This window comes from Nematostella vectensis, chromosome 15 (assembly GCF_932526225.1).
Source record: "Nematostella vectensis chromosome 15, jaNemVect1.1, whole genome shotgun sequence".
Taxonomy (NCBI): domain Eukaryota; kingdom Metazoa; phylum Cnidaria; class Anthozoa; order Actiniaria; family Edwardsiidae; genus Nematostella; species Nematostella vectensis.
Window position 1 is genome coordinate 9,825,494 of NC_064048.1, and position 25,142 is coordinate 9,850,635.

The 25,142-nt window shown below is 40.2% G+C and overlaps 2 protein-coding genes across 2 annotated transcripts; both read left to right on the top strand.

Moving 5' to 3' along the window:
* Positions 1–1,546: 1,546 nt before the first annotated feature.
* LOC5500912 (EGF-like repeat and discoidin I-like domain-containing protein 3) lies at positions 1,547–11,191 on the top strand. Its single transcript, XM_048722416.1, has 6 exons — positions 1,547–1,722; positions 2,019–2,137; positions 2,650–2,764; positions 3,692–3,805; positions 8,226–8,554; positions 10,625–11,191. Exons 1-6 carry the CDS (start codon positions 1,605–1,607, stop codon positions 10,766–10,768), a joined length of 939 nt encoding a protein of 312 aa, XP_048578373.1. The 5' UTR covers positions 1,547–1,604; the 3' UTR covers positions 10,769–11,191.
* Positions 11,192–16,120: 4,929 nt separating this feature from the next.
* On the top strand, positions 16,121–24,991 carry LOC5514530 (lactadherin). The gene is made up of 5 exons (XM_032384159.2): positions 16,121–18,241; positions 18,754–18,868; positions 19,787–19,900; positions 20,787–21,103; positions 23,613–24,991. The coding sequence occupies exons 1-5, from the start codon at positions 17,897–17,899 to the stop codon at positions 23,754–23,756; spliced, it is 1,035 nt and encodes a 344-aa protein (XP_032240050.2). The 5' UTR covers positions 16,121–17,896; the 3' UTR covers positions 23,757–24,991.
* Positions 24,992–25,142: the final 151 nt, after the last annotated feature.

The following is a 25,142-nucleotide window of genomic DNA, read 5'->3' on the forward strand; positions in this document are numbered from 1 at the left end:
ATAAGTAAATAATGTGAAACATGCTACCAAATTTTTATTGTTTATGGATCTACAGCCTAGATTTTGTATAATGTACTACATCCCACTTGTTGTTATAACCACTGTTTTATTGAAGTAAATTTTACACAGACTGGTTGTGTTATTAATGTCCGGTACTGTTGCATCATTGGTAACATCTGTTCCCGCATCTTTCTTCCAATAATGCCTCAATAACTGCTCTGAAATCTCGTACCAGTCCCTCACGGCCTAGGCTGATGACGAAATAGAATTGGAAATTAAACGAGACTTACCTGGAAGTCGAAGTTTGATTGTGATTCTATGAGTCATCAGCCGGGAGTGTAGGGAGTGGTAAGCCCACCCTTGTTATGCCCCACCCTCTGGGTATTGGCTCTGTAGTTATTGAGGCGATTATTGTGCACTCTAAAACCTGATTGATGCTTGGCGCTACGCTCTCTCGTACCACTCCCTACACTCCCGGCTGATGACTCATAGAATCACAATCAAACTTAGACTTACAGGTAAGTCTCGTTTAATTTGCAATTGACTCGGTGGTTGGGGACTCGGGAAACAGTGTCAAATTTATTTTAAAGCATTCATTAAGCTCATATGATAATAAGTCGATGTCCCATGGAGTCACAGATATTAGCGCAATTTAGAAAAGAAAATTTAAAAAAGGAGAATGAAAATTGAAAGTATTTATTCTTGAAAAATCATTTATTTGATAAAATTTGAAAACTTCATCTGAGCTGGCTTATGGCTGAAGAAGCGCGAAACCAAACTAGCTAACACGGAATGTGTTGAGCTTAATAATTAATAATATCCGAGGATCCAGTAAAAATGCTGATAACTTTACAAATAGACTAATAACAAATAACACTGTCGCAATAGTCAACAGAATGAGCTAATTGCTAATAATGAGCTACTTAAGCCAGGTTTCCATTTCATCTCTCACGATTGCGCGATCACTAAAATGGTGCGACTACGTGGAAACCAGCCTTTAACGTAACTCTGACCGTCGTTCACCTGTAATGTAAACATGTGTAAAAAAACCCGAACGAGCTTTATGTTTTACGTTTCCTTAGCAAGCCTTATTTTTTCTTCTTTTTAGCAAAACTAAAAAAAAGATATCGAAAATTAATTGATAACTTATTCTTTGTTTTGAATACTCAACCACTTCGACTATCACTTTTTCGAAATTGAATTACGAATTTTCCTCACATTCCAAACATACTTTAAAAAAATTGTCAAGCTGTGACTAGGAAACAGCCAATCGATAAGAACAAACCAAGAAACTTGTCGTTTTGACCTAATTAAACTGATAACTTGAGATTACTCTCTAGAAAAGAAATCAGAATTGCTCTAAGACTATATTTATTGAGACACACATCACCTTATTCCCCATAATGCATTGCCGTAGCGCGATTCATGCGGCATTTTGGATGCGCGCGCAACATCGTAAACACGGTCTATTATATTTATTACAAAGGTATCCTGATTGGCGACATAACAAACATGGTTTTCTTGTGTAGGATTCTATGGTATGTCATTTTCCTGAGTTTTAATGATTTTTCTAACTATATGATTTGTGCAATTTTAGTTCCAAGATGTTCCGAGATGGTCAAATGGAAAACTTTAAGGGAGCGTGGGTGAGATCTCAGCACGGGGCCAATGAAATATTTCGCCTCCCGCTCGTAATTAATCTGGGTCCGCATAAAATAGCTAGTAAGTTTGTTTTTGAGTCTCAGTTGGCTGTGTTGAAGGGAAGTCATTCGCGCATCTTAATCCACGGGCCATGTATTTCTATCTCGTATCATGCCTTCTAATGGCAAGCAGCTCAAATGGTAAAAAACAAAAGCCAGTGGTTAATGACGGGGGTGAATTCTCTTTCGCGAACTTCAACGAACATCTAAATTCCTATCTTGAGGTGCAATCGCTAGTAAAGACGATGGAACCGAATTTGATGATGTGCTGGGAGAAGTGCATGGATGAGTTCCCGTCTTGTTTGTCGATCAATGCAGGAAAAAAGGACTCTGCTGATTCGATTTATAAGACTTGGTGCGAACTTCTGTCTGATGACAAGTTTAACGCCTCAGACAAGTTCAACTTTAACACGTCGTCAAACCATTACAGCATTCCGGTAAGTACAAGGAAACACGACAAACGCAGAAAGCGCGAAATTCCTTTTTCGATTGAACAAGAAGTGTTAAGAACGTCTATGAATGATTGAAATTTGTTTGTAACAGTCTTTGCGAAGGATCCTTATTTTTATTATCTATGTTTGCACGGATTTCGTTGTGTTTTTTGTTCAGATCATTGAAAAACATACCGCAAGCTTTCACACGTTAATATCGCTCATCGAACTCCCCTTCGGTTTCCTTTATTTCGAGTTTTTTTCCTCCTCAAAAACACAGCTTACACTTACACAGGCTACACATTCCCCCTTTTGGCAAATTTTTCGCCCGCACCTAAAATCCTTGATTTCCGGGCTTTTCGGCAAAGAGGATACGGTGAGGTTGATCCTCGGGTATTTACATCAACAGTGTGTTTGGTGTAGAAGGTGGAGTTTCTCCAAATCAAGAATGTTAGAAGGAATGATATTTGACACAAAGCAAGCAACGTTTCAACAATTGGTTTTGCATGTGTTTTCAGAATCCGTGTGACCAACTGAAGTGTGCGAATGGCGGAAAATGTCGTGCGAACTATGGCGGTAATACTGGAAAATGTCAGTGTGAACCTGGCTTCACTGGGGAAACGTGCGACACAGGTAAATCGACTATTACTCTTAGAAATGGGGATGTGGCCTCTATAAAAAACTTGCTAATCACTACTAATAACTACAAATCTAATTTGGCGGATACAGCCATCGAAAATAATAACTATATATAAGTATCTCCTAGTCTTAAAAATTCTTTGTTAAGTTAAAATATATGCAAACTCGATGAAAGGCAACCAGGTATTTTTAAGCTCCTATATTTCGAATCCATTCAGAAGTCTTCATCAGCCCGTGAAAGATCAACCGTTACAATCATTGTATTACATAGGCGAAAGGGTCGACCTAGTGAGTTCAAAATATTCTTTATTTGTTTAGAAAGGGCAAGCGATTTTGCATTGAGCTTTGTTGTCGGTATTGAAATTTTTCGTCGTCTATGTACACAATAAAATCGTTATTTTGGTAGCCTGTGTTCTAAGCTCGTTCCAGAGAGCCGGCGGTACGAGAGCGACCATGTGACGGCTGGAAAAAAAATGAAATTTGATCCGATTGCGTCAAAAAAAATACACCGGAACTTCGAAGTTAAGGATGAAAAACTAGAAAAAAATAGAATTTTTTTTTGAAAATTCAAAGAGTGCTAAAGGTTCTTTAACCTTGAATTGTATTGCTGATAGCAATACATTTCTAATAATGCATTGGTTGGGTTAATCAATTTCATTTCGCCCAAAATCAATGGCGAACAGTAGGTAATTTTTTGCTTAAAAAAATAATTTATAACGCAACCATCAAAACCGTGAACACCTAAAATGTGTGTGAAATGTTTAATTCTTTTTGATAAGTCAGACGCAAGAATTCAAGAAATATGTTTCCAGTTGACTATGTGAATATCTCGTGAGTGATTGGTCGGAACAAACCTTCCATGCATATTTCCGATGTTCACGGTTTTACTGGTTGCACTGTTAATAGTTGCATTTCATTTAGATGCCTTTGACGACTGCGCAAGTGTTCCGTGTAAGAACAATGGAACTTGCCAAGACATTGGAAACAGCTACATCTGCACATGCGCAGATAAATTCGCCGGGAAACACTGCACACGTAAGTTAACTGCAGGCCCGTACCCAGGATTTTTCTTGGGGGGAAGGGGGGTAAAAAGTTAAAAAAAGTGGACCCACCAAGCCCCCCCTTTTTTTCCCGAACGAGGTGGGGGAGGGAAAATAAAACTAAGGGTAAAGCTGTTCCCTTTAATTTCTAACACATCTATACACATCCTTGACCAATATTAATTTTCAAGCAGTGATCCAAGTTAATTCTCATAGTGTGCTGTCTCGCAAACCGATTAACCATTTGATCTAGGTCGACGTCTATTTGTGTCGTCTAGTTCGCGTCTGTGTAGTCTAGGTAGACGTGTCTGTCGTAGTGACAGTGGAAAAAGGGCCATTGCCGATAGCCTCTCTTGCCCCATGCACGATCTGTTATACGTCTGGAGGCGTCGCAGTGTACTCGCGCTGTTCTGGCATTCGCAGCTTGTAGAATTTACAATGCAACATATCTTTCTGGACAGCTTCTGACTTGAACTTTATTTCACAGTCTATGATTAAGCAGAGCAAGGGCGCTAATATGGTGTAAACAGACCCACCATCCTCGCCATAATGACAAAGCTTAGCAGTTCAGGATATTTCCTTTTCTGGAAACACTTTTTTGTTTTGACATTCGAGGCATCAAAACATTGAAACAACCAATCACAGATGAAATTGTAAGATGACGTCATAACACTCGCTGGACCTAAGTAAAGAAAACATGGCGGCCATAGAGAGACGAGAATAAGAGCATAAAACAATATCTTTCTGCTTTTTGGTAGGGTTTTAGACGTATCAGAACTTCAAAGACTTGTAGAAAAGCCTTTGGGCGCAAAGATGTGGTAAAAATTTATATTTCGAATGGCTATGTTCGGTGGGAAAGTCCGATTCGCTATAGTCAATAGATGACGGCGGGGATGATGGTCATCACGATTAAATTACAGCTCGGAAGCGTAATTATACTGGAATTCGAAGGCACACTTAACGGTGGACAAGCAGGCATGGATTCTTGACCCTGGAGTTTACTACTCAGTACTGCAAATGGTATTCGTTGCGTCCTCCGAGGCTCATAATGCATACATCGATACATGCCTTACGGTGTGTTGTGTTTAGTCTCAATAAGTTATATATATGCAGCCCGTCCGAGTTTGTCGGTCGATCATGAACATTCAGTATTCAAATTGCCTTGTGCAGGCGCTGTTAAAAGCTGAATGGGGGTCTAGAATTTTTCAAAGGTGGTTCAATTTATTAAAACTATGACTTTGTACTAATAGCTTTGTGCTTAAAAAGGATTGGACCCACAGAACCACACCTATTCCAGACCTGGGACTCTCTTTGCGCTCGACATTCTGGCTCGCGTGAAAGAGGGTCCAGTATTTATTGCATGCGCATGCGCGAACATGTACCAATCAGCGATCTTAGCAAAAAAGTTCAAATACGAACGCGCGCAATAACGGACGTGTCGATTCGCGCTAGACCTTGTCGAGTGCAGAGCTCCGAAAATAGATCATTGCTAATTTAATGTTAATTTATACTACTGAGGAATATCAGCGACCTGCATAGGATTTGTTTCCGATAACAACGAGCAAAGTGCGCGCGTAGAAATAACGAAAACTGAAAAGTTCATTGATTTATATCTTTTTCAGACCCTAATTATCATCTTTCCCGTTCCCGGGAAGACTGACAATTTTAGCGAAATATTTCTGAAAATAAAGCCTCGCTCGTCCCTTTCGCAGCCATCTTGAACTAAGCAACCAGGCCACACCGCATATATGCGGTGTATTTTTGCGCATGCGCATGCAATAAATACTGGCCAGAATGTCGAGCGCAAAGAGAGTCCCAGGTCTGGACTAAACCACACCTGGATCAGCCACTGCAGAAAATTACTTGACACATAAAGTATTTTATATTTGTTTTAATGACTTAATAGTGGTATAAGCTTAAATAATCTCATCTCCTACACACAAAAAGCATGTGGTACACAGAATATCAAATAAAACAAATAGAAGACACAGTTTGAATTTTGTTTTGCTTGGCTTGTACCAACCAGCCCATCTTTTGTATAACTCTCAAATTTAAATATTTGACAATGTCCCTAGGGAATGAATGTGCTATGACTTGATAGCCGAAAGGCTGAATGGGCTTAGGATTTATATGCCTTGAAGCTTAATTGCCCAGGAGTGGGTTGGAAGGAGGAGGGGAGTAATTAGCTATATACATTATGGAATGGTCCAACAGAGCTCAAAATGTCATACACCCAAAAAGGATGGAAACTTGCAAACCCCAAAATACACAAGCCTGTTGGTAAAATGTTCAATCCCAAAGAAATGCAGTGGACACATGTTATGTTGTAAATGTTTTTATAGCATATGTATAATGCAATATGTCTAGAAAACAAATCATTTTCATGAGCTTATCATTCTTCTCCTAAACAATTTTACTCCAACAGAATTCTAATAATTTGAATTCTTTCTGGTAGAAAATTTTCAGTCAGAGTAAATGGGGGAAAAGTTGAAACAATTTGTCCAATCATACAATTTTTACAATCAAGCACCATACATAAAAGTGATGTGAAATAATCATAGATCCCCTCTCATTTCAAAAGCCCATTGCACGTTTTGAATGCACAATATGCTGTGTCTTATATTATGTTTTAGTGCGAATTAAAAAACCCAGAAGTATAAGACTGTATTAGCTCTGGGGATTTAGTACATAGAAACTTTTTAACCAACCTTCATCCATGCTCTTGGTTTATACTCAGATCATACTAAAAGTAGAAAGAACCTTCCCTCGCTAGAAAACATGTTATTACTAGAAAACCTATTTTCAACAAGGGGTCCATGGACCAGGGGCAGGGCCGTAGCAGAGGCTGGGGTGCAAATCTCCATTAACGTTGAAAGCCATATAATCTCATACCATTTTTACACCAAGCAGCGTTCTTTAATTAAGCATTGTCTTTCTAAATACGAAGGGGGTCCCCCCTACTTTCTTGACAGTGCTACAGAACTGGGGGGTCAGTTTTTAACCACACTTTCAAAAAGTGTAGTCAATAACAAATAGCTTGGAAAAATAAAACAAATATTCAAAAAACAAAAATGAATAGTATAAGATTTTTTATCACTAACAATACAAAGGAGAATACAAAGGAGAAAATTCAATGATCTCTCTGTCCATCCTTATATATTTACTTATCTTCTTCTTATCTGCCATGGTCAATATCTGAAATAAATTGTAACAATTATATTTAGAAAAGAGGAAGGGGTTTCTTTTCAATTTGATGTATAGAGTACAGTAGCTTATTATTTATGATGGCCTTATTGCAGAGGAGCCAACTGAAACTACAGCCTCACACACTAATTTTATTTTATTTTTACTCAATTTAGCTATTTAATAATACACTTTGGCAGCGCCGTATAAGATTTCTGGTTTTAAAATCAGCCAGAAAAAGCAAAAATGATAGCAATAAATACGGCTAGGCTAGCTATCCACTTGACAGTGTGGGGAGGGCCCTTGTTTCCTATACTTATGTCGGTGATGTGCTGAGCTCAACACGAAATTGTTTAAAGAAACCAAACGTCCCAGCAACTGGCGTCGCGTCCCATATAGAGACATACCGATTTCAAAAGCTACATAACACCTTATTCTCAAATTAATTTTTTCTAAGCCCGGAAAAATTATTGTAGAGAGATCTTGGCAAATTACTACATGTGTTTGGGTTCGAAATCGGTCAAATGTGTCGCTGCAGAGCTCCAATTCCCTTCGAATAAATACTCACCATCTTCTATATTTTTACTCCATCGCTTCGAAGCCTTGCACGAAATATCTTAGAAAGATGACCTAACACACTGGCTGCTCTAAAATTGCAAAAGTCGACGGGAAAAAGCTTTTAAAGCGAAAAATATATCTTCCCGGCGGTAAAAGGCGAGGGGCTTGAATGATGACGTCATAATCCATTTAGGCTGCCATATTTGTGTTTCCAGAAAAGGAAATATTCTGAGCTGCTAAGCTGAAACCTACATAATCGGTGATTACAATGGCAAAATTTTCAAAATTCTATGTATTCTATTCTGAAATGTATATGGATAAACGTATTCTTTCCTCCGTTGGTCGCATTTGCCCGTTTCTTCATTTAAATATGGCGTCGTGTCGCGCGAACTTTAAAGAGACAAGCAACAACAATAATCGCCAAGTTCGCACAATATGGTATGAATAGCGGAAACTTCAGGTACTTCAGGTAATTCAGCTACTTTTTTAAAAGCATCTGGCGGAAGTTTGTAAAAGGCCCCTAGAAATTCCAGAAAAAGTACCGAGTTATCCAATTGGCTTTGAGTCGTTAACACAAGAAACTATGGATTGGCTACAGTTAGGCTGTGTGTATGGCAACTTGTTGCACCATATAGTAGAGGGAAAATTATAAATCCAAACCTTATTGTTCCTAGTGAATTGCACGGCACTGGGCATGGAGGACCGCAGGATTCTCGACTCTCAGATAACGGCCTCATCGTCCAAACACCATGTGTATTTTGCACCCAAGTACGCACGCCTGCGCAATACATTCCAAGGTGGCGTTTCGTACGGGTGTTGGCTGCCAAGAAGCGCACAAGCCGGCGAGTATTTACAGGTGGATTTACGAGGGGTGAAGAACATCAGCAAAGTCGCCACTCAAGGTCAGCCCTATTCCAAAAACGATCCTGGCCACACCCACTGGGTGACGCGATATGCACTCAGCTACAGCCTGGACGGTGTCACGTGGACGACCTACCCGCATGTGAGTGAAAGGAGATTTCTTGGTGTGTGTCTTGATTGGAGGGTTTGGAAGACAACGGTTTAAGGTTTGACCTTACAGGAGATCTTTTGGTGTATGTGTTCAATGCAAGGATTTAAGATTCGGCCCTCGTCTTGGAGATAAGAGTTTATGGTTTGGTCTTACAGGAGATCTTTTGATGTATGTGTTCAATGCAAGGATTTAAGATTTGGCCCTCGTCTTGGAGATAAGAGTTTATGGTTTGGTCTTACAGGAGATCTTTTGGTGTATGTGTTCAATGCAAGGATTTAAGATTCGTCCCTCGTCTTGGAGATAAGAGTTTATGGTTTGGTCTTACAGGAGATCTTTTGGTGTATGTGTTCAATGCAAGGATTTAAGATTCGGCCCTCGTCTTGGAGATAAGAGTTTATGGTTTGACCTTACAGGAGGTCTTTTGATGTATGTGTTCAATGCAAGGATTTAAGATTTGGCCCTCGTCTTGGAGATAAGAGTTTATGGTTTAGTCTTACAGGAGATCTTTTGGTGTAAGTGTTCAATGCAAGGATTTAAGATTCGTCCCTCGTCTTGGAGATAAGAGTTTATGGTTTGGTCTTACAGGAGATCTTTTGGTGTATGTGTTCAATGCAAGGATTTAAGATTCGGCCCTCGTCTTGGAGATAAGAGTTTATGGTTTGACCTTACAGGAGGTCTTTTGATGTATGTGTTCAATGCAAGGATTTAAGATTTGGCCCTCGTCTTGGAGATAAGAGTTTATGGTTTGACCTTACAGGAGATCTTTTGGTGTATGTGTTCAATGCAAGGATTTAAGATTCGGCCCTCGTCTTGGAGATAAGAGTTTATGGTTTGGTCTTACAGGAGATCTTTTGGTGTATGTGTTCAATGCAAGGATTTAAGATTCGGCCCTCGTCTTGGAGATAAGAGTTTATGGTATGGTCTTACTGGAGATCTTTGCTGTTTGTCTTGACTGCAGTGGAACCTGGATTGTACGATACTTGATTTTACAATAACCTCGATTTTACGATGGCATTCTTTTTCCCCGGCGGAAATTCAGTTAAATGTATAAGAAATTACCTCGATTTTACGATATTGGATACAACGATATTCTCGATTTTAAGATACAAATCTGTTCTCGTGAGGGTAATTTTGACCTCGATACAACGATATTATTCGATTCTGTCTATCATCATAGAGAAAAAAAAGTCAAGGCACACGGACAGTACAGTTAATCTACTTTTTGTTTGACAGGTCTTGTTGAATACAGAATACAGTCTTACAGAGAGTACAGTTACAATATTATTATTTTGTTAAATGTTGATAATCAACCCGACCTCGCAACGACGATATTTTCAGTATGGATTGTCTTTTATATCGTAAAATCGAGGACCTCTTTGCAACGATACCTCTATTCTACGATACACTTTCTTTCCCCCGAGGCATATCGTAAAATCCAGGTTCCACTGTATTTAGCTAATCACTAGGCACTGAACTTGGTAAATTCTCTAAAGCCCAAAAAAATCAACGTGGTGTTGATTAGGGCTGGTAGCGCTGGGAAATTCACGTTATATTTTGTTCAAATGTTTGTTTACAGCGCTAATAATATTGTAAAAATACAGACGTTTCGAGGCTCATATCCTTCATCAGTGTCTAGAAGCATACTGATAAATAGGTAGTAGCCTCATATCAATATTTGGGTGACATTCATACCCAGTCGGCCGATGACCTCTTGGAGGCCTGGGTCTAAGGGCTTTTCAGCAAGATCAGTGACAAAAAGATTTGACCAAGCGATCAAGTTTTTCTAACAAATTTTGGCCGCGAGTCTCAAATTGACAGGAATCAGCATTTTTCACCATGTTTTCTGGAGATCAAGGAGCGGGAAAACTCTTCTAAATATGGGCATCAATGCCCATATAAGGCAATATATACGAAGGACACTATATGTGGGGAATATGTTTGATATGCGAAACGTCTGTATTTTTACAACTTTATTAGCGCTGTTTACAAATATTTAAACAAAATTGTCTAGCCCGTCCAAGGTTTTGCTTAAAATCTGATACCATGTGACTTCTTTTCCAGGAATTTCCTGGTAATACCGACCTTGAATCAGTGGTGTCACACACACTTCCGGTCACCATCCAGGCCAGGTACATCCGGTTCGTGGTGAAGGCGTGGAATGTCAACCCTGCGATGAGAGTCGAGATCTACGAGTGCGGGGCCTAACTCAGGATGAAGTGATAGCCGATTACTTTCTTCATTTATTTGTTTGTGTCGTTTATAGTCATGTAGAACCAGGGCCGTAGCAGGGAGTGGGGTATGGGGACAAGTGTACCCCCAATGTTTTTTATTAGACTATATTGGACTATTAGAAAATGACCAGAATGAGAGTGGCTAGGCTATGGTGTCGTTTAGTGTCTTTTATAGTCATGTAGAAACAGGGCCGTAGCTATGCCACCAATATTTCTTAATCTTTCTGTATCGTGCCCCCTAATATTTGGAAGCCTGATACGGCACTGGGAATAATCGCTTGGTCCCGGAGTTGCACAACTACTCTGTTTCACAGAGGTGTACAACATACTTTTCAACCTTGTTTCGATTTATAGCTTGTTTACACATCACGCCTACTGAGACCATCTAGTTTGTCTACAGCTTGTCTGTAGTCTTTCTAGTCAGTCCACCTAGTTATTCTACAGCTTGTCTGTAGTCTTCCTAGTCATACCACCTAGTTATTCTACAGCGTGTCTGTAGTCTTTCTAGTCAGACCACCCTACAGCTTGTCTGTAGTCTTTCTAGTCATATTAACTAGTTTGTCTACAGCTTGTCTGTAGTCTTTTCTAGCTATACCCTCCAGCATGTTTAAAGTGACGCAGCGTAGATATTAGAGGGTGGTAGGTCTCATTTGCTCATTTGCAGTGAAATTCTCTATTCCTTTTTATGTAGCACGCTTATATATATATATATATATATATATATATATATATATATATATACTAAACAAAATGCTTTTAGTCGTTCCGTGGACTTCGATATGCTGACAGCCGATCAGTATATAATTTCTAGATGCTAAATATGTCTTCACTACATGTGTGACTTATTCCTGCGTGACAGTCGCATATGGCTTTCTGGCAGCCCAAAGGGGGGAGGGGGGGGGGGGTTAAACACCCTAAACCCTCCCCCTAGATCCACTACTGTTTATATTCTACACAGTACTCAATTCAAAAGCACTTTGCCTACAGACTGTAGCTTTCAGCGTGTATATATATATATATATATATATATATGCTATAAGTGGACGAAAGATAGGTCTGGCACTCAGGTCTAGGCAGATTACGGATTTCAACAAACAAATGTACAAAAAAATCGTTATTCCAAAACGACCCACTGTTTATGCTTATTAATAAGCCACAGGCTACCCGCGTCAGAGTTTTTCAAAAAATAGTTGATTATTAACTGAACTAATAGTCTTAATGTAAACAACTTAATGTTGTTAAGTTAATTGAGAAATCTGCTAAAAAAAAGAGCCTGGGAAAGCTAATTCAAGCGCATGGAGTGGCTCAACTTTTACATATCAATATTTGGGTGACCATCAAACCCGCTCGGTCAATCTCTGTGAGGCCTGGGTCTAAGGGCTTTTCAAGATTAGTGAGATAACAATTTGACCAATCTGTCAGGTTTTTTTAGACAAATTCTTGCCACGAGTCTCAAATTGACAGGAATCAGCATTTTTCACCATATTTTCTGGAGATCAGGGAGCGGGAAAACTTTAGCTCTTCTAAATATGGGCGTCAATGACCATATAAGGCAATGCAAACGAAGGACATTATCCTTGGGGAATATGTTTGATATGAGATAATTTGTGATGTTGCAGTACATAAGTGCAAGCTATTTTAAACTACGAACTTTTTAGAACTAGAGGAGTCCACCACATCCTGAAAACAAAGCTCAAGCACGTACATTATAAATATAGACATACGCACGTCCATAGCAACAGAACACTTTTATCATTCATCATGTATCCCACCTACCAAAAATCAACCTATCTTAAATGCATAAAAATGCAATTCTCCTATTACCGTAATGATTCGAATAAGCGCCCTCCTTTAAAAAAGCGCCTCCTACCCAATAAGCGCCCCCATTCGACCTCGAATTTTATAATAAGCGCACTCCCCTTCACTCCCCCTAAAAGTATCCCAATAAAAACACTAATTGAATGGTGTAAATCTTCATTCAATTTACCTCGCATTGACATTCTCACATTATAACGATATTTTAATCGATTAACAAACAATCTAACAGCATTTATACTGTAGTATAAAAAAAAAAATAAAAAATAAAGAAGCTGGAATTTTTCTGCCAAAAAAGGATAACCGCCCCCTCTCTAATAACCGCCCCCTCTCTAATAACCACCCCCTCTCTAATAACCACCCCCTCTCTAATAACCGCCCCCTCTCTAATTACCCCCTCTCTAATAACCGCCCCCTCTCTAATAACCGCCTCCTCTCTAATAACCGCCCCCTCTCTAATAACCGCCTCCTCTCTAATAACCGCCCCCTCTCTAATTACCCCCTCTCTAATAACCGCCCCCTCTCTAATAACCGCCTCCTCTCTAATAACCGCCCCCTCTCTAATAACCGCCCCCTCTCTAATAACCGCCCCCTCTCTAATAACCACCCCCTCTCTAATAACCGCCCCCTCTCTAATAACCACCCCTTCTCTAATGACCACCCCCTCTAATAACCGCCCCCCTCTAATAACCACCCCCTCTCTAATAACCGCCCCCTCTCTAATAACGACCCCCTCTCTAATAACCCTCTCTCTCTAATAACCACCCCCTCTCTAATAACCGCCCCCTCTCTAATAACCGCCCCCTCTCTAATAACCGCCTCTTCTCTAATAACCACCCCCTCTCTAATAACCGCCCCCTCTCTAATAACCACCCCCTCTCTAATTACCGCCCCCTCTCTAATAACTGCCCCCTCTCTAATAACCGCCTCCTCTCTAATAACCGCCCCCTCTCTAATAACCGCCTCCTCTCTAATAACCGCCCCCTCTCTAATAACCGCCTCCTCTCTAATAACCGCCCCCTCTCCAATAACTGCCTCCTCTCTAAGAACCGCCCCCTCTCTAATAACTGCCCCCTCTCTAATAACCGCCTCCTCTCTAATAACCGCCTCCTCTCTAATAACCGCCTCCTCTCTAATAACCGCCTCCTCTCTAATAACCGCCTCCTCTCTAATAACTGCCTCCTCTCTAATAACCACCCCCTCTCTAATAACCGCCTCCTCTCTAATAACTGCCTCCTCTCTAATAACCACCTCCTCTCTAATAACCGCCTCCTCTCTAATAACCACCCCTTCTCTAATAACCACCCCCTCTCTTATAACCACCCCCTCTCTAATAACCGCCCCCTTTCTAATAACCGTCTCCTTTCTAATAACCGCCCCCTCTCTAATAACCACCCCCTCTCTAATAACCACCCCTTCTCTAATAACCCCCCTCTCTAATAACCGCCCCCTTTCTAATAACCGCCTCCTCTCTAATAACCGCCCTCTCTCTAATAACCACCCCTCTCTCTAATAACCACCCCCTCTCTAATTACCGCCCCCTCTTTAATAACTGCCCCCTCTCTAATAACCGCCTCCTCTCTAATAACCGCCCCCTCTCTAATAACCGCCTCCTCTCTAATAACCGCCCCCTCTCCAATAACTGCCTCCTCTCTAATAACCGCCCCCTCTCTAATAACTGCCCCCTCTCTAATAACCGCCTCCTCTCTAATAACTGCCCCCTCTCTAATAACCGCCGCCTCTCTAATAACCGCCCCCTGTCTAATAACCTCTTCCTCTCTAATAACCTCTTCCTCTCTAATAACCCCCCCCCCCCCCCTCTCTCTAATAACCGCCCCCTCTCTAATAACCACCCTCTCTATAATAACCGCCCCCTTAATGACCCGAAAAATTAAATAAGCGCCCGGGGCGTCTCTACGGTATATTATAAAATTATCTTTTCCAATCCCCCTAGAGAATACCAAGGATAATTCTGTTAGTAGTTGTTATGTGCAGTACTCAACTGATACATCACCCCTGCACCACCCCATTCGCTGCCCGCCTGCACTTTCTTTGAGTAGACTTCAGAGAATCTAATACATAGGTTTAGGCATTGCCTAAAAGCAGAGCTCCAAACTACCAAATCCTTTCTTATTTTCGCTTAATAATATAAGAAATATTAAATATTATCATTACATTTGTGTTTTTGACGACGTGAACGATTTCACACATAACGCGACCAATTTGTTAACCCCCCTTCCCCCAGTCTTGACATCTACATCACACATAACAAGTTTAGATGTCATACGATGTTTAGGCGTCAAGGTAGTTTTACTTTTATTGACGTCATCGATGAAGTCACGTGACCATTTCATTGTACCCACTTAAAACATACATGACATACATACACCTACCAAGTTTGGTTGCCGTACGATGTTTCTTTCATGAAATTTGTCTTTTTGGGGTCAGCATATTTTTGCTTTTAGTGACGTCATTGATGACGTCAAAGATCACACGATCATATTGTTGACACATATATAACACATACCAAATTTGCCGTTGTCATATGATGTTTCGTTTAGGAGATATGAATATAGATATGACATCGGGAAATGGTCACGCATCACGTGACTATACCTTGGCACCGCCCTTGACACATACATGACATGCAAGTTTGGTTGTTATACAATGTTTCTTTCACGAGATATGTTTTTTTATGACGTCAGCATATTTTGCTTCTAGCGACGTCATTGCTGACGTCACAATCACCTGACCATATTGGGGCACACCCCTTGACACCAACATGACCCCTACCGAAGTTGGTTGTCATACGATGTTTTTAATAACATATAAATATTTTTTATAAACATTTATTTTTCTGACGTCATTGGTGACGTCACAATCACGTGACCATATTGGAGCACACCCCTTGACACCAACACGACACCTTCCGAGTTTGGTTGTCTTTAATGACTATAAATATTTTTTTTTATTTTAATGACGTCAGCATATTTTTGCTTCTAGTGACGTTATTGATCACAGTCACAGTCGCGTAATCATATTGGTTCGCTCCCTTGACACTTTCTTGAAAATTAAGCTTAAAAATTCTACATAATCCTATTTTAATTTTTAGACAATCGTAAGGACAAATGAACAACACGATTTTCTTCTGTAGGGGTGGGGGGGAAGGTAAAATTAAGGGCGGATCTAGCTGTTCAATGAAGGGGGGGGGGGGGGGGGGGCGGGGGCTCAGTGACAATGGGATCCTCTTTTTTTTTACATTTAGCTTTACACACACTGACACAATACATCATATCAATATTTGGGTGACCTTCAAACCCGCTCGGTCAATCTCTGTGAGGCCTGGGTCTAAGGGCTTTTCAAGATTAGTGAGATAAAAATTTGACCAATCTGTCAGGTTTTTTTTAGACAAATTCTTGCCACGAGTCTCAAATTGACAGGAATCAGCATTTTTCACCATATTTTCTGGAGATCAGGGAGCGGGAAAACTTTAGCTCTTCTAAATATGGGCATCAATGACCATATAAGGCAATGCAAACGAAGGACACTATCCTTGGGGAATATGTTTGATATGTAAGAAGGCAGTTATTTATTGATAAAATCAGGGTGTTTCCAAGGAAGAAAATAGTTTTTCACTTTATGCCCGTTACTTCTGGGCGCTGTTAAAAATTAAACGCAGCAAAGAGATTGGTAGGGCATGCGCCTTAAATCAATGGCGTCTTTTTTCCCTTGGCACTGCAAAGTAGGGGGGAGGCGTTAAATACCATGGCAACTAATAATAATGTCCTCTTCTTTCATAGTATAAATTTAGCTTGCAAGATAATTTCAAAGAATTGCTCATAATGATTTTAATAAGACTTCCTCTATGTGTCGTTTTAGGAACGTAACAGTATCTTCAAGTTGGTCTATCGAAAATTTCCCTTATTTTCCTCTTTTAAGAATGAATTTAACAGATTCGCTGTTTCGTTGCCACGGAAATAGAAAAGTTATCAAACTTTTAAAGAAAGTTCGTCTCTAGATATACATACACGGCCAAAAAGTTTGAAGTTCGCTGTTACAAAACAAAAAGATATGATCTAGGATTGACTCGGTGGTTGGGGACTTGGGAAAACAGTGTCGAATCTGTTTTAAAGATGATAATAAGTTGATGCCCCATGGAGTCACAGGAATTTGCACAATTAAGAAAAGCTAAGTAGAGAGTGAAAATTGACAGTATTTATTCTTGAAAAATTATTTATTTGATTTACTTTAAAAACTTCAGCTGAGCTGGCTTATGGCTGAAGAAGCGCGAAACTAAATTAGCTAACAAGGAATGTGTTGAGCTTAATAATTAATAATAGCCGAGGATCCAGTAAAAATGCTGATAACTTTACAAATAGAAGCGCTGAAAACTGCCGCAATAGTCAACAGAATGAGCTAATTGCTAATAATATGCTACTTAAGCCAGGTTTCCATTTCATCTCTCACGATTGCGCGATCACTAAAATGGTGCGACTACTTGGAAACCAGCCTTTAACGTAACTCTGACCGTCGTTCACCTGTTATGTAAACATTTGTAAAAAAGCCCGAACGAGCTTTATGTTTTACGTTTCCTTAGCAAGCCTTATTTTGTCTTCTTTTTAGCAAAATTAAAAAAAAAAGATATAGAAAATAAATTGATAACGTATGCTTTGTTTCGAATACTCAACCACTTCGACTATCACTTTTTCGAAATTGAATTACGAATTGTCCTCACATTCCAAACATACTTTAAAAAAATTGTCAAGCTGTGACTGGAAAACAACAACTTTTCATTTAACCTAATTAAACTGATAACTTGAGATTACTCTCTAGAAAAATAATCAGAATTGCTCTAAGACTATATTTATTGACGACACACATCACCTAATTCCCCATAATGCATTGCCGTAGCGCGGTTCATGCGGCATTTTGGATGCGCGTGTAACATGGTAAACACGGTTCTATTATATTTATTACAAAGGTATCCTGATTGGCGACATAACAAACTTGGCTTTCTCGTGTAGACTTCTATGGTATGTCAGTTTCTTGAGTTTTAATGATTTTTCTAACTATATGATTTGTGCAATTTTAGTTCGAAGATGTTCCGAGATGGTCAAATGGAAAACTTTAAGGGAGCGTGGGTGAGATCTCAGCACGGGGCCAATGAAATATTTCGCCTCCCGCTCGTAATTAATCTGGGTCCGCATAAAATAGCTAGTAAGTTTGTTTTTGAGTCTTAGTTGGCTGTGTTGAAGGGAAGTCATTCGCGCATCTTAATCCACGGGTCATGTATTTCTATCTCGTATCATGCCTTCTAATGGCAAGCAGCTCAAATGGTAAAAAACAAAAGCCAGTGGTTAATGACGGGGGTGAATTCTCTTTCGCGAACTTCAACGAACATCTGAACTCCTATCTTGAGGTGCAAGCGCTAGTAAGGACGATGGAACCGAATTTGATGATGTGCTGGGAGAAGTGCATGGATGAGTTCCCATCTTGTTTGTCGATCAATGCAGGAAAAAAGGACTCTGCTGATTCGATTTATAAGACCTGGTGCGAACTTCTGTCTGACGACAAGTTTAACGCCTCAGACAAGTTCAACTTTAACACGTCGTCAAACCATTACAGCATTCCGGTAAGTACAAGGAAACACGACAAACGCGGAAAGCGCGAAATTCCTTTTTCGATTGAACAAGAAGTGTTAAGAACGTCTATGAATGATTGAATTTTGTTTGTAACAGTCTTTGCGAAGGATTCTTATTTTTATTATCTATGTTTGCACGGATTTCGTTGTGTTTTTTGTTCAGATCATTGAAAAAACATACCGCAAGCTTTCACACGTTAATATCGCTCATCGAACTCCTCTTCGGTTTCCTTTATTTCGAGTTTTTTTCCTCCTTAAAACACAGCTTACACTTACACAGGCTACACATTCCCCCTTTTGGCAAATTTTTCGCCCGCACCTAAAATCCTTGATTTCCGGGCTTTTCGGCAAAGAGGATACGGTGAGGTTGATCCTCGGGTATTTACATCAACAGTGTGTTTGGTGTAGAAGGTGGAGTTTCTCCAAATCAAGAATGTTAGAAGGAATGATATTTGACACAAAGCAAGCAACGTTTCAACAATTGGTTTTGCATGTGTTTTCAGAATCCGTGTGACCAACTGAAGTGTGCGAATGGCGGAAAATGTCGTGCGAACTATGGCGGTAATACTGGAAAATGTCAGTGTGGACCTGGCTTTACTGGGGAAACGTGCGACACAGGTAAATCGACTATTACTCTTAGAAATGGGAATGTGGCCTCGATAAGAAACTTGCTAATCGCTACTGATAACTAAAAATCTAATTTGGCGGATACAGCCATCGAAAATAGTAACTATATATAAGTATCTCCTAGTCTTAAAAATTCTTTGTTAAGTTAAAATATATGCAAACTCGATGAAAGGCAACCAGGTATTTTTAAGCTCCTATATTTCGACTCCATTCAGAAGTCTTCATCAGCCCGTGAAAGATCAACCGTTACAATCATTGTATTACATAGGCGAAAGAGTCGACCTAGTGAGTTCAAAATATTCTTTATTTGTTTAGAAAGGGCAAGCGATTTTGAATTGAGCTTTGTTGTCGGTATTGAAAGTTTTCGTCGTCTTATACACTATAAAATCGTTATTTTAGTAGCCCGTGTTCTAAGCTTGTTCCTGAGAGCCGGCGGTACGAGAGCGACCATGTGACGGCTGGAAAAAAATGAAATTTGATCCGATTGCGGCGAAAAAATCCACAGGAACTTCGAAGATAAGGATGAAAAACTAGAAAAAAAAAGAGAATTTTTTTTTAAATTCAAAGGGTGCTAAAGGTTCTTTAACCTTTTAATTGTATTGCTGATAGCAATACATTTCTATAATGCATCGGTTGGGTTAATCAATTTCATTTCGCCCAAAATCAATGGCGTACAGTCGGTAATTTTTTGCTTAAAAATATAACGCAACCATTTAAACCGTGAACACCTAAAATGTGTGTGAAATGTTTAATGCTTTTTGATAAGTCAGACGCAAAAATTCAAGAAATATGTTTCTAGTTGACTGGTGTGAATATCTCGTGAGTGATTGGTCGGAACAAACCTTCGATGTATATTTCCGGTGTTTGCGGTTTTTCTGGTTGCACTGTTAATAGTTGCATTTCATTTAGATGCCTTTGACGACTGCGCAAGTGCTCCGTGTAAGAACAATGGAACTTGCCAAGACATTGGAAACAGCTACATCTGCACATGCGCAGAAAAATTCGCCGGGAAAAACTGCACACGTAAGTTAACTGCAGGCCCGTACCCAGGATTTTTCTTGGGGGGAGGGGGGGTAAGAAGTTCAAAAAAAGTGGACCTACCAAGCCCCCCTTTTTTTCCCGAGCGGGGGGTAGGGTAGGGAAAATAAAACTAAGGGTAAAGCTGTTCCCTTTAATTTCTAACACATCTATACACATCCTTGACCAATATTAATTTTCAAGCAGTGATCCAAGTTAATTCTCATAGTGTGCTGTCTGCAAACCGATTAACCATTTGATCTAGGTCGACGTCTATCTGTGTCGTCTAGTTCGCGTCTGTGTAGTCTAGGTAGACGTGTCTGTCGTAGTGATAGTGGGAAAGGGCCATTGCCGATAGCCTCTCTTGCCCCATGCACGATCTGTTATACGTCTGGAGGCGTCGCAGTGTACTCGCGCTGTTCTGGCATTCGCAGCTTGTAGAATTTACAATGCAGCATATCTTTAGTGTGGAGATATTGGGGAACATATCACTATCACACTCCTTCACAAGCTCTTTTGCTTATGCTTTATAGTTCTGTCTAAAAATAGCACGTCTATTGCGCGTACTTTAAAGAGACAAGCAACAACAATAACCGCCAAGTTCGCTTCGTTATTAGATTAAATGATAGTCAGTCAAACATCACGCAATGCACAATATGGTATGAATAGCGGAAACTTAGAATTCAGGTAGTTTCTTAAAAGCATCTGGCGGAAGTTTGTAAAAGGCCCGTAGAAATTCCAGAAAAAGGACCAAATTATCCAGTTTGCTTTGTGTCGTTAACACGAGGAACTGGGTTGGCTACAGTGCCATTCGAGTTAGGCTTTGGGTATGGCAACTTGTTGCACCGTATAGTAGAGGGGAAGTTATAAATCCAAACCTTATTGTTCCTAGTGAATTGCACGGCACTTGGCATGGAGGACCGCAGGATTCTCGACTCTCAGATCACGGGCTCATCGTCATTGAGCTATTATTGGGCACCCGCGGCCGGGCGCCTGCGCAATTCGTTCACATTTGGCGTTACGTATGGGTGTTGGCGGCCAGCACGCGCACAAGTCGACGAGTACTTACAGGTGGATTTACTCGCGGTGAAGAACATCAGCAAAGTCGCCACTCAAGGCCAGCCCTATCTTCTCGACATGACCCATTGGGTGACGCGATATGCACTCAGCTACAGCCTGGACGGTGTCACGTGGACGAACTACCCGCACGTGAGTAAAAGTAGATTCTTTGGTGCATGTCTTGAATGTAAGGGTTAATGTCTTGATGACATACAAGGGTTTTTATGATTCGGCCTTACTTAAGATCCTTTGTGTCTTGAAGGGTTTATGGTTTGGCTTTACTGGAGATATTTTGGTTATATGTAAATAGTGCCACATATGTTTATAAAACATATGCATTGGCACGATAAATATAAATACCAGTCGCGTACACAAGGGGTGCGCAGGATTCGCGGCGGCCAAAAGGTGGGTCATTTTCTATTAACCCTATTCAGAAGGGGGGGGGGGGGGGGGGTGAATTGCTATAACTTCTGAACAATAGCAGCTAAGAGGCCAAAACTTGGTGACTTTTCATAAAATCCATCTGAGGACGTTTTGATGCCATTGACATGTCAAGGAGACGCTCCTGTTACCAAGGCAACCGCTTTTTCACACATAGGTTTTCCAAAAACTAAAAACTAGGGAATTTTTCATATTTTGGTCCTGTTTTTCAGATTTAAATGCCTCTATTGACTTTATAAGTTTGTTTAGGTGTTAAGTTTCACAAAAGCGCTAGAATCTTTTTACCCCGGATAGATGACACTTTAAAAGCTAATATTATGCATTAATTATTACTACGAGTACTACATGCATACCAATACTTTTTTCTGTAATAATTCCAGATTTTTTTCTTTTGCAAAATCAAAAGTATCCAAGATGGCGGACCCAAGATGTCGGAAATTCTTACAAAAAAAAATTCATTAGGAACGTTTTTATGGCCTTTTTGCATTGTAAAGCCGCAAAAAGGTTGATTTTGGCATATCTGAATGATGCAAAATGATTTCAACCCGATATCTGATAATTTAGGCAATATTTTAACGAATAGCTAGACATCGTATTTATGACGTCATAATTGACTCGACCACACCCAAAATAGGGCGTGACGATTCTTTGCATTCTCTAGGCCTTTCCAGATTGTGCTCGGCACTATTTTAGCGCTATTTGGGTTTGGGAGCACTATTTTGATCAGAGAGCACTTTTTGGGTAAACAAGTCAACTTCTAGCTTTTTTTTACCCAAGTTACTAAGACTTTGTTGTCTAGTTTCTAGTTTCCTTAACTACAATTAATATTATCTCAACTAGGCTAAGACTGTTAAGACTGGTGATTTCGACATTTTAATGGGTAGCCAGTGCTACGGTAACCACAAATATTGGGTAGCCTGTTGTGTTCAGCTCTAAAGCAGCTCTAAAGGACTACATAGAGGCATCTGTTATGGTGAGATACAATGGTAACCAAAGAAAGCTCTAAATGAGTTGTTATTAGCTACTAACATTTTACTTTGTTGGCACTTTATTGCTTGCAAATCGGAAACCATGTTTTCCTGTTTTACATCTATTGTAATTATTTCTCGTTAGAAGTTTGTTATAATTAAGGTCTGTTATTAGGTTTTACATTATTGACATTGGTGACGTTTGAACATTGTTTTTTAGTTGTGTCCAAATAACAAAGGTAAACAAACACAAAAGAGAACAAAGTCATTTATAATACAGTTAGTTGTTATACACTAAAGTGTGGTTTACCCGTTTATGGAAAACAATATAGGATACTCTAATGGATTTAATCAAAGCAATATTCTTTTTTTTTTTATTACACAACTTATCTCTAAATTGTCTTAAAAATATACGGTAATTTTCTTTTTGCCAATGAGCACTATTTGAGCAGTAATTGGTTTTGGAGCACTTTTTAAGCACTTTTTGGGAGTTTTCGGGAGCACTTTTCTGGAAACGCCTCTCCCCCCCAGTCACAGACAGCTCAAAAAAGCCCAGTCTGAATAGGGTTAATAAATCTTCAAATACGATGTATTTTCCATATGATACCTATGACTGCGCACCCCCCCCCCCCCCCCAGTCACAGACAGCTCAAAAAAGCCCAGTCTGAATAGGGTTAATAAAGCTTCAAATACGATGCATTTTCCATATGATACCTATGACTGCTCCCCACCCCCCAAGTCACAGACAGCTCAAAAAAGCCCAGTCTGAATAGGGTTAATAAAGCTTCAAACACGATGCTTTTTCCATATGATACCTATGACCGCCCCCCCCCCCCCCCCCCCCCCTTAGCCAATCCTGGGTACGCGCCTGAATACAATATATTTTTAATGTAGAACTAATGACTACAACGATTACAGGGCAAATCATTTTTGCCGAAAGTATTTTGCAGCTGTCTAAAAAAAACTCAGACTAGATAGGCGAGCCCTTAATGTCCAATTGAATATTCATAGCATTAAAGGACCGATTCTCTAGATAAAAGGCCCCTTTTCTTTGTATTTCGCTGGGCTGGCGTTCGCTTTTCCTCGCGAACGCCAGCCCAGCGAAATACAAAGAAAAAAAGGCATCTGCTAGCAGGAAATGGTTGTCTTGACTATTTAGGTAAATCACTAGACCTCAATGAACTAAGCTAGATTCTCTAGCCCGTCCAAGGTTTTGCTATAAATCTGATACCATGTGACTTCTTTTCTAGGAATTTCCTGGTAATACCGACCTTGAATCAGTAGTGTCACACACACTTCCGGTCACCATCCAGGCCAGGTACATCCGGTTCGTGGTGAAGGCGTGGAATGTCAACCCTGCGATGAGAGTCGAGATCTACGAGTGCGGGGCCTAACTCAGGATGAAGTGATAGCCGATTACTTTCTTCATTTATTTGTTTGTGTCGTTTATAGTCATGTAGAACCAGGGCCGTAGCAGGGAGTGGGGTATGGGGACAAGTGTACCCCCAATGTTTTTTATTAGACTATATTGGACTATTAGAAAATGACCAGAATGAGCGTGGCTAGGCTATGGTGTCGTTTAGTGTCTTTTATAGTCATGTAGAAACAGGGCCGTAGCTATGCCACCAATATTTTCTTAATCTTTCTGTATCGTGCCCCCCCCCCCCCCCCCCTAATATTTGGAAGCCTGATTTTTTTTCACTTAATTTGCGTCGTTTTGTGTCTTTTATAGTCATGTAGAACTAGGGCCGTAGCAATGGGGGACTGGGGGCATGTGTCCCCCGATATTTTCAAAAACTATAAGAAAATGACCAGAAGGGGCGTGGCTGTGCCCCCAATAGTTTATTATTTCGAAGCCTGCTACGGCACTGGGAACAATTCCCTTCACGGAGGTGTACAACATTCTTTTCAACCTTGTATTGATTTATAGCTTGTTTACACACCACGCCTACGCGTCCATCTAGTTTGTCTATAGCCTGTTTACACACCACGCCTACGCGTCCATCTATTTTGTCTACAGCCTGTTTACACCCTACGCCTACGCGTCCATCTAGTTTGTCTATAGCTTGTCTGTATTGTACACTCCCAAATGTTTAAAGTTCACCAACTAACCACGCAGCGTAGATTAGAGGATGGTAGAGATTTTTGTTTGCTCTACCACCAGACCACCGGTCAACACGTCTAGCGGCTTGATAGAGAGACGCTTCGCCTTTTCGTCTCATTTGCCTGTTTTCAGTGAAATTCTCGATTTTTTTATGTAGCTTTGCACGCTTTGAAAATAAAGCTTTTCTGCTTTAAAAACGGAGCAGGAGTATGTTTTTTGGACTCTTTGATGGTATGATGAATACATGTCATTTTCAAGTATCCTTGTATCAAAGTGTTGAGATTTGATGCCTTTGCATAGTCGAATTACACTCGACCCGAATCAAGGGCTTCAGTATAATAAGAGTAGGGGATGTTTTGGTCGACTAACCCACAAGCCCTGGCTCAATCAAAACAACCAAATTCTGTGAATGGATATTAATCTCTAAATGCCATCCAAAGTCGTTCCTGAATGCGATAGATGTACTCCAAAATGCTGTCTTTGGGAATGTATTGATATTGTTGAATAAACGTTTTTTTGCCTCTGGTTGTTCTTATCTGCCTTGATTTTGCTCATTTAGCTTCGACGCGCTGCTCTACCTAACCGCCTCCATGTGAATGTAAGTCGACTCCCAGCGATGAGTTTTTTCCCCTTCCGCCATAGCTGGAGAGGAACCGGGTATATATTCAAAGGGGAC

What these genes read in the sequence shown, in the direction of transcription:
- LOC5500912 (XM_048722416.1), top strand. Translation starts at nt 1,605, where the DNA reads ATGTTCCGAGATGGTCAAATGGAAAACTTTAAGGGAGCGTGGGTGAGA. An exon ending in CAAACCATTACAGCATTCCG is followed by an intron (nt 2,138 to 2,649) that starts GTAAGTACAAGG and finishes ATGTGTTTTCAG; the next exon opens with AATCCGTGTGACCAACTGAA. An exon ending in CGCCGGGAAACACTGCACAC is followed by an intron (nt 3,806 to 8,225) that starts GTAAGTTAACTG and finishes TATTGTTCCTAG; the next exon opens with TGAATTGCACGGCACTGGGC.
- LOC5514530 (XM_032384159.2), top strand. Translation starts at nt 17,897, where the DNA reads ATGTATTTCTATCTCGTATCATGCCTTCTAATGGCAAGCAGCTCAAAT. An exon ending in CGCCGGGAAAAACTGCACAC is followed by an intron (nt 19,901 to 20,786) that starts GTAAGTTAACTG and finishes TATTGTTCCTAG; the next exon opens with TGAATTGCACGGCACTTGGC. An exon ending in CGTGGACGAACTACCCGCAC is followed by an intron (nt 21,104 to 23,612) that starts GTGAGTAAAAGT and finishes CTTCTTTTCTAG; the next exon opens with GAATTTCCTGGTAATACCGA.